The sequence below is a fragment of the Brachyistius frenatus genome, unplaced genomic scaffold, assembly GCF_029030835.1.
Source record: "Brachyistius frenatus isolate BFR_SWC_R1_liver_20210118 unplaced genomic scaffold, ASM2903083v1 Contig_89, whole genome shotgun sequence".
In the NCBI taxonomy this organism is placed as follows: domain Eukaryota; kingdom Metazoa; phylum Chordata; class Actinopteri; family Embiotocidae; genus Brachyistius; species Brachyistius frenatus.
In genome coordinates, this window is record NW_027210688.1 from 670,032 (window position 1) to 680,000 (window position 9,969).

Sequence of the window (9,969 nt, forward strand, 5' to 3'; positions counted from 1 at the left end):
GGTTTCAGTTGCAACCGTCTGTTACTATAGCAACGCCAATGGACAAAGTTGCATAGCAACTACAGTTTAACTGACATTTCTGTGAGCATGTTATCTTCTCTTCAAATGACTGTTGCGCAATTAATCCGTAATCTCTAAAGTAATACAATAAATACAGAAATAATCAAAAACATAAGATGTAATCCGCCCCTACCTATCGTATATAAAAATAAGAAAAGAAAAAGTTATTAAATGTCAAATTCAACCAGCATTTAAAAAAAATAAAAAAAAGACATTCATTTTTTTTAATAGGAAATCTGATCAAAGAATAAATCAAATGTCAGTTTTTGTACTTGACAGTTTAATAATCTTTGGCGCTTAAACAAAAACCGTGCGGACGGGATTAAAGGTGTTAAAATAGATTCCAACATTCGTCTTGCGAAGAAACATTAAAATATCTGCAGCAAAAACGCGTCACTTCCTTTAATTCTCTGCGTTTCAGCTTGAATAAATCGGACTTCAGCGTTCGCTGCCGACGAGGTCGTTCTTTGATGTTTACGTATTCACGAAGCGTCCAGTAAACGGGGGAAGATCCAAACTGTTGACGAGGAGCCCTGCAGCAAGACGCAATACGTTTTGTTGTCGTCGTTGCTTCCTCCTCACTGCACGACGTGATGCTTCACTCCATCGCCCTTCCTCCTCCTCCTCCTCCTCTTCCTCCCAAACCTCCTGCTACACCTTTTTTACATGTTTGTTTTGGTTGTGCGCGAGCCTCCCTGCGGGCGACATGCATTATACATCCGGCAGACAACGCATCCTTCCCCTCAACTCCTCGTAGCCCGAGAAGAGCTGCAGGGCTGCTTGTGCTGTGACTGGCGCTGACCTCTGACCTCTGCGTGGAAACGAGATTCCTCCCCGGAGGATCGATACGTTGGCAGAAAAAGAGATGAGCAGCGATATATCGCCACAAAGTCCAGGTTTTTAACGTGGTGGAGTTTCTGCTGCTGCTGCCAGGTTGAACACTGAACGCCGCGCTGCCTTCAGGAGCGTTGCAGATGCACTTTACCTCCACGGTGCGAGAAACAAACGTCACTTCACGCCACTGAATGTCTTCTGTATCGCGTGAAAAGTGAAACGGCAGGAAATCTGAATCTGAACGGTCGGCAAGAAGCCCTGAAAACTTGAATTCATCCTTTTAAGGGAGCTTCACCTTAAGACAGCAAGCAGATGTATACATTTTTCATACATTAAAAATGTATGTGAATATTGAATGACCCTGATCTTCGGGCCCTCGGGCGGCACTGCATTTAAAATCGACACAAATGTGTCGTGGAAAATCACTGCATGGGCTCAGGAACACTTCCATTTTTTAGAAACGCCGCCACCTTCACTGGGCCTGAGCTCATTTAAGATGGACTGAGGTCTGACGAATCCATGTTTGAAATTCCTTTTTGCAAATCATGGCCGCTGCGTCCTCCGGGTTTAAAGAGGAGCGGGACCATCCAGCTTGTTATCAGCGCTCGGTTCAAACGCCAGCATTCGTGATTGTATTGCGAATATTTGGCACATAATGAAAATAAAAATACGACACAGAAGATCCAAAAACTGTTTAGCAGCTGAAATGCAATGTCAGGCAAGAATGGGACCACATTTCACTTTCAAAACTCCAGTAAACCTGTCCCAACTTATGCTCCAACAAGAGCATATATTTCCCATAAAACAATAAAACTTCTCAGTTTCGACATTTGATCTCTTATCTTTGGTCTATTTTCACTTAAATATGGGTTTAAAGGATTTTGCAAATAATAATGTTTTTATTGACATTTTACAAAGTTTCCCAATTTTTTTTTTGCAAATGGGGTTCTATGTTTATTTGTTTTAAAGACATTTCTGCAGAATTATTTTTGCCATAATGTGGGACTGGTTTGCATGCGACCCCGTCTGTCCACCTCATTCTCTATTTAGAGCTGCCTAATAAATGCGAAACGGCCTTCGCTGCAGGCGACAGCTTCACTGCCTACAATCACGACGCCGTACGAACTAATACACGATCGGCCGGGCCCGTTTTATTTTGCTGCCCTGAGATAAGCAGGAAAAGAAATGACGTTTTACCATTTCAGCGACTGTAAGAGTTTCATTTGTCAACGGTGTCCGGAGACGTACGAGAAGTGCTTCCATCTATATGATTAGCATTGATTTTTCTGCAAGAAACCAACTGGCCTACGGCTCAATGAAGGCGAGAGCGTGAAGTGTTCATCTGTCGTGGTGATTGCAGGTTCCTGAAAAAAACAAAACACAGGTTCAGCTCCACGATCGGGCCGACGCCACCGCAGATTTGTTTCTCTGGCACTGTCATTTTAAAATCGATCCAGATGGGAGCGTCAATTTCAATTTCAGGGAGTTATGAGATTTCAATGAAAAGAAAAAGCATCAGATGGAAGTTATTCTTTTACTCTGTGGAGACAATCCACACACACACACACACACACAAAAAAAAATCGTTTTTAGTTTTTCTTCTAGTTGGTAAACTAGTTCACTGTAACATCAGATTCCTTGTGTGAAGTCGCGCTTCCTAAATTCACAAGAAAGAGTCCGTACGAACCGTCGACCCTCTTGTGGTATTCACAGCGGAGTTTATGAAAGTGCCTTTAATTTGGGCATAAAAATAAACAACACAAGTTGAGTTTGGTATTTCTAGATCTGCTGCAGCCTTCAAACTTAAGAGCTTTTATTCTGTTGAGCAAATAACACGATGAAGGTTTGCTGTCAGAAACATTAAACAGGAGACGCTTCATGGAAATAAAACTGGAGTGGAAGGAACTACTTTGTGCGTCCCGTTCATTTTTCCCATAGTTTCTCAGTCTGCTGTCATTTTTTATGCTTTTATTGTGAAGGACTCTTGCTATATAACTGTATTTTTGACCATTTGTCTCTTAACAGGAAAGAAAAAAATCTCGAACACGCTGAGCTTTGTTTAAACCGAAAAGCAGGACAAAGACTTTCCACCAACGCAAGAGCAAAATAATTCAGAAAAAAAGATAAGGAATACATGTTATCGATAGTCTTATCACAATTTTTGTTTTTGCAAGTTAATGTCAGACAATAAAAGAAGCCAGCACCACGGATTTATTTGCAATTTTTAATACTTTTTCTTTAATGATTACACAGATCCTTGGGTCGAGTAACAGAAAGCAGAAGATCCAACTCCAACAACCTTGACAATGTTCAAAAACAGGTAAAGAGATTTTTGTTCAGAAAACCTTTAATCGTTAATAGAATTAGTAGTATGACATATTTCAATAAATATTTAGATATATACAGATACAGCAGAAACGGTACATTCTTTTTTTTCTCTTCAAATTGCTTCACATTTTTTGTACAAGCCAAAATATCTGCCATTGTATTTATATTCATGCAAAATATTGTTTCTCAGATTAATGAAAAATAAAAAGGATTTGCTGAACTTTTCTTCTTATTTTTTTTTCATCCTGCTTTGATGTGCACTCTCAGATTATAAGCATCATAATGAGCATCGTTAAGTTCTGCAAATGAAACAGGTGCACTTTGTGCCAATACACAATAGAAGCAAGTAAAAGCAAAATTAAGGCCATTCCAACTTGTGCAAAACAAAATAAAAGGAAATGAATCGGAATAATAATCATAATAACAACGTTTCCTTAAAGTTCACAGCAGTTCAGGAGTCACCGTATTTGTCCTTCTCCCTCAGGGCATCGGATTGTACAATACATACAATTAAATACAATAAAATCCAATCAAAAACCAAAAACCCCGGAACCGATAGACTCATTAATCATCATCAACGAATCAAACCATGCTACTTTTAAAACCCTGCTCAGAACCTACGAGGGTTTATAAACGTCCCCCCAAAAATAAACTGCATCGCTCTCGTTTTCATTGTTCAGTCAGTTCGCATCACATCGCGCCGTAATGCGATATAAACCCCGATCGCATTATTACGAACCCCCCCCCCCTTCCCCCCCGAATAGTATAACAATGATTAATACACTGATGTGAGGTCTATGACGAAGCTCTATCATGACGATGACACACACAACACCCACGTCTGAGGAAGACGTCATGAATCATGTAAAAAATGGAGGTTGAATGAATGCATGGTATGCTGGAAAGTTCCTCGTTGTTGGTTTTTTTTGTTATTTCTTTCTCTTTAGTTGCATATTCAACCCCCGTATGGCACAAGAAGATATGTCTGTTGGCAAATATAGGCTCGTCGTGGACGGAAGTGCTTCAGTGGCGTCGCAGTGGTTGTTTTCTTTATGGCACAGGAGGAACGTTTTGAACCGGAGACGGTCGAAGGTGCTTATTGGCTCATTTACGTGGTCTGTAATCTCAAAGGAAGTCTCGATGGCACGGTTTCATTTCAATCTGTCACAAGTTCTTGGTCAGCAACCGTTTATTGAGGCATTTGCTGTGAAACTACCGTTTCCATCCCGAAGTCTTCAGCTTCGTAAAAAGTTGCCTTTCGGTACAAAAATATTTCATATTTATGGCCCGGAAGATGCATCTTTTTCTTTTTTTTTAAATCTACCGTAGAAAGATCGTATATGAATTTCTGTTGAATAATAAGAAAAAAAAAATCACGTTGCGTGAACTTTGTTAAAAACATTATCTTATTATAATGACGTTATTATTTGACCATTAGGCTACCGGTAGTGCTAGCATGAAAAAAAAAAAAAGAAAGTACGCAAACGAAGGCTGTTTGTGATTTTGGTCCAACAAAGAAATACCAAATGGGAGCAGCACACAAAATGGACGCTTTTTTTTAAGAAGCATGTTTCTACATTGCGACTGAAGCTGAAGAGCCGACCTGACGGTAAAACAAAACGAGTATTTATCGAGCTGCGTTCGCTCGCTGAATATCGCGCTTGCCACCGTTTTGACGAGATAAGTGTGTTTTTCCAAAGACTTCGTTTTGAAAACACTTTCTCGGCCTTTCTGATGAGAAGGCCAAACGTCTTTTAAAAAGTGCGTCCAGTTGCCTTTGGATAACAATTAGATTGAACTGGATGAACGAGAATCTTTACTGCACTTTTTCTCTTGTTTTGCGACATCCTACCAACATACATGTAAAACCGCTCCGTGTTTATTAAATGGTGTCTGATATGACCTGTTTTGATCGTCTGGATTCGTCAGCTCGCCGTGGAACAAATCAGATATCATCAAAAAAAATAAGATGTTTGAGGCTGCAGTCATTAGGCAGCGACTAAATTCATGTTCTCCATCTACACTACAGTCTCCGAGGGGATAATGACAAATTAAGCGAACTGGGACAAGGTAGATATTAATCTGTGTGCTCGTGAAAAGCAGACGAGGGTGATAAATTATTTCTAAAACTGACATTTCACATCCAAATAAACGGCTTTATATTTAGCGCTATGCATCGTCTGCGTCGTCCGAACCCTCCATGAAATGAAGATAAAGCGTCCCAGGTGATCGTGGCCTTTAAAGGTTTTACGTCTTTGTGTCTGGGGATGATTTATGCAGAGTGTTTTGGGGTGGAGCTATTTTTTTCTTGTTTGTTGTTGTTGTTTTTTTTTTGTGATGGCACTTCCACTTTGAAGTCCTCACATGCTGGAACGTGAACAGAAGAACATGCGTAGCGAAGCCCTTCGGATCATCTCACACCCAAACAAACCAAGCTCATGAACGGTGGCGTTGAACTTAGGCTGGAATAAAAATAAACTCCAATGCTGACACACTAAAAAAATGATCTCTTTGCAATCAAACGAGAACAATGTGTTAATCTCTCCATGCTCTGCTTCAAGAAAATCTACTTCACAAGTGAAAATCATGGCGGTAGAAAGGAAACGGGGCTCAAGGTGAGGAAAGTGGAACGATAGACGAATGTGGAGGGACAACATTTTCCATATGAAAATACTTTTTGATTGTAATATTTCTATATCTGAAGTTAATCTGACAAAACCAACACACGTGTCATGTTTCTGAGCCCAAACACCAAAGTGGAAATCCCCCCCTCCCTCCCCCTCCCTCCCCCCTTCCCCCCACGGCAGCAGCGAAAGGCGAAGAACAGCTGCTGCCCGTCAAAACACCAGAAACAAAACACGCATCTTTGGTTTTGCTTCGAAAACCAAGTCGGACTGTGGATAAATAGCATTTTCATGATAAACATTTAACATACACTTGTACTGAACAAGTCCGAGTGAAATTAAATCAAATAAAAAAACAAAACCTGCCCAAGTTTTATTTTGAGGTTGAAGTCCAACTTGCTGCAATAATATCAGCAATTTCAGAAACTCGGTTCTTCATGTTCTTTCGAATAGTTTAAAATCAGCTGGAGTCGGAGGACGTTGGCCGAGCTGAGCATAAACACGCTGAACAAGCTGAAGCAGCTCCTCCGGCTCGATCAATCGCTGCGAGCGTCTCGGAGGCCGATCGAACCCGACCCCAGACGGCAAGAGTTTAAATTGATAGTTTTAATCTCTGATCGGGAAAAAAAAAAAAAAAAAAAGGGGGAATATGTGCAGTAAATGATCTTAATTTTTAGTTTAGTTTTCCAATTAACGTGCTGAATCTGGTTTCTTCAGTAAAAACAAGCTCGCTCGGCTAATGGCCTCCCGACTCCAGCTCCGTCCTGACCGTACGGACATAAAGTCACATCGGTCTTCTGGAACGCTCACAATTACCCAAAATATGAAACTATTCCTTTACAAATCGGGGGGTAAAAACACGTGTAAATTGTGTGTTGTTGGAAAATTCACACTTTTTCAATGAACACATTGAGGGCAGAAATTCAACAAACATCACGAACAAATGCAAGAAATCTTAAACTCTTTCCATTTTAAGTTTTGCTACAAAATTGGAAAAATGTCCCTTTTTGCCTTCATGCTGTAATCTCTCTGTAAATTTGTAAAAAATAGATAAATTAATTTAAAAAAAGCACTTTGGGATTTTCTGAGTCAACACTGCAGACGTGAGGAGATGACGGAGGACAAACATAAAGCAAACATTTGTACATTAAAAAGAAGAAAAAACATCCGCATCCAGTTGCATTTCTGTCCTTTCTTTCCATATTGTTTTATTCTGGCTGGCTCAGTTTGGATCAATCTGCTTCATGCAGATTTCAACTATTAAAATGTTTTGTAATGTGCGGGCCGCCGGTCACTTCATCACCTTCAGCAAGTACCAAAAAAACAAAACAAGGGACGACTTTGTTGAGATGAAGCTAAGTAGGAAAAATCATAATTGCATATACTGATAGTTGCATAGAGAAGCCTGGCGCAAAGTACAAGGATTTTTTTTTTTTTTTTTAAATAGCATGTGACAAATCTTCAAACTTATCGTCCCGCTGAAATATCAAATCCCGTCCAACACGAGGAAATTAGCTCCCGTCGTTGCGTCGCCGTGGGCGACGACGAAGCTTCATGACGTTAGCAGCTACGCTCGGTGCACGTGAATGAGATGGAGATACAGTAAATTTAAGGTATACGAGGTGTTTATAATCTGTATAATTTACAACGTACGTCCTTCTCGGCTGGTGGGCGGGGCTGTGGGCGTCACATTAAGGCGGGGTCAAAGCAAGGAAGCACTAATAAGGATGTAAACATGTCTATGGTTTCGATGAACACGGCGAGGAAAGCAAACGAGGATCTGCGTTATTATTATTAGCATTTTTTTTAAATTTTTTTTTTTTTTTTTTTTATCTGTCCAGGATCAAGCGGCTCTTTCTCCAGTTTATGGAAACAAACATAAAAAACTAAAAAAAAACTCAGGGAAAGAAGCAACGTGAGGAGACGTCAGCTGCTGACATCAAACCGCCCCCTCCGGACATCAAACCGCCCCCTCCGGATATCAAACCGCCCCCTCCGGACATCAAACCGCCCCCTCCGGACATCAAACCGCCCCCTCCGGATATCAAACCGCCCCCTCCGGACATCAAACCGCCCCCTCCGGACATCAAACCGCCCCCTCCGGACATCAAACCGCCCCCTCCGGATATCAAACCGCCCCCTCTGGACATCAAACCGCCCCCTCCGGACATCAAACCGCCCCCTCCGGACATCAAACCGCCCCCTCTGGACATCAAACCGCCCCCTCTGGACATCAAACCGCCCCCTCTGGATATCAAACCGCCCCCTCTGGACAAACTTCCTCCCGTTTCGGAAAAAAACAACCCGTCGTCGCTGCGGAGCGCCGCACGACCACGAGCGACGTGTTCGGTCGGCGCGTAAAAACAATCAAGAAACAAATGTAAAAAAAAAAAAAAAAAAAAACATGAACTAAATGGAGGGACAGGTAGAGGAACACTTTGACCACAGATAAATGTCGTCTCGTAATCGTCCAGTGTTTTAGTTTTTTTTAAATTTTTGATTCCAGTGTTGTTCTTTTTTTTTCTATTCGTCCCGTCGTTGTGATTGACAGGCGGCAGCAACAAAACCTCCAGAGTCTCTGCGAGTTCGAGGTTTTCGTGGTGTTGGCAGCGGGGGGGGGAGGTGGGGGGATGGAGGAGGTGGGGGGGGGGAAGAGGGGCGGGGGGGGTGGCTTTTGACAAGTGCTTGCAATACACATTTTTGAAGCAAATCTACATATACAGAATGCAGGATCACTGCATCGCTTTTATTTCATGGAAGCACTGATCCGCCGTCCGTCCGCTCTTTTTTTGGTTTTTGGTTTTTTTTTGGTGAAAAAAATCCCTCGTTTTTCCGATGCCCTCCTTCACAGTTAAACATTTCTTCCCATTATGATAGATATACTGTATGAGTATATTACACTGCTGTATGCTTCTTTGCACATCACTTTTTTTTCCCCATATAGAATCATATATTTCTCTTCACACACACACAAAAAAAAAAAAATAAAAATAAAAAGGTGAAATCAAATACAAGATCCTTTACAAGACTCTCTGGTCGTCTCCGTTCGTTCCCGTCCGTCCGCTCCCCAACACAGTTTGTCGGGCGTGTCTTGCAAAAAGTTTGTTTACTTTTTCATCTTTTCTTTAATATATTGCCACATTCATATATCATGCATTTTACTGCATTGCTATTGCACTGGTCCGGATTATTCAGGAGGTGTAAAGAGATGGGAACACGGGGGGGGGGGGGGGGTGGAGGGCGGGAGGGTGGAGGGGGGGATTCAGGGTGGGAGAGGAGAAGAAGAAGAAGAAGCAGAAGAAGAAGAAGAAAAGGGGGAAAAAGATAAAGCGATAAATATCTCAAATGATAGGGGGGGGGTGAGGGTTGAGGGGAGGCGACTGCCACGAAAGCAACTTCTCCTCGACCATGAAAGGACGAGGAGGCGTAGGTTGAAAGAAAAGGGGGCGGGGCAACGGTAACGGTGTCTCCCACTGAAGCCTTCTCTCTCCGTTTCTTTTCTCTCTCTCTCGTTTGTGTCTCCTCTTCGCCGCCGTCCTCGCCCTCCTCTTCCTCCTCCTCCCGGTTCTCGGCCGACTACTGCTTGTGGACGTCCTCGCTGCGGATGATCTTGTAAATGATCCAGTAGAAAATGTTAAAAATGAGGAAGACGAGCGGGAAGGCCACGCGGGACACCGTGTCGATGCGCTTGGCCCGACCGATGAAGAGCTTCTTCATCTCCTCGATGGTCTTCTCGGGCGCGGCCGACGCCGGGGCGTTGTTGTTGTTGCCCTTGATGGCCATGCCGTCCTTCGCCTGCAGGCAGGCGGGGCCCATCCCGTAGCCGGGGAAGCTGAAGCGCCCCTCGCCCGTCTCATCCTCCTGCAACACAGGCCAAGACTCAGGCTGTTAGGAACCAGAGAACAACCTTACTGGTGGAGGTGTGTGTGTGTGTGTGTGTGTGTGTGTGTGTGTGTGTGTGTGTGTGTGTGTGTGTGTGTGTGTGTGTGTGTGTGTGTGTGTGTGTGTGTGTGTGTGAAGGATGGCATGAAAGGTCAGTTCAATTTCAGTTCAGTTAATTGCAGAGATATTTAGATAAAGAAACCAAATAACACAGGTGACGTGAAGTGAAAATGAAAAGCGA

At 42.6% G+C, this 9,969-nt stretch overlaps 1 protein-coding gene across 3 annotated transcripts in view; it reads right to left on the bottom strand.

Moving 5' to 3' along the window:
- Nucleotides 1–8,095: 8,095 nt before the first annotated feature.
- The window catches only part of glra1 (glycine receptor, alpha 1), a 98,333-nt gene continuing 96,459 nt past the window's right edge, over nt 8,096–9,969 (bottom strand). For all 3 annotated transcript variants that reach the window (XM_069710080.1, XM_069710079.1, XM_069710078.1), the window contains one exon: nt 8,096–9,707. In XM_069710080.1, the coding sequence (XP_069566181.1) occupies nt 9,423–9,707 (285 nt within the window). In that variant the 3' untranslated portion in view covers nt 8,096–9,422. The remainder of the gene's footprint in view (nt 9,708–9,969) is intronic.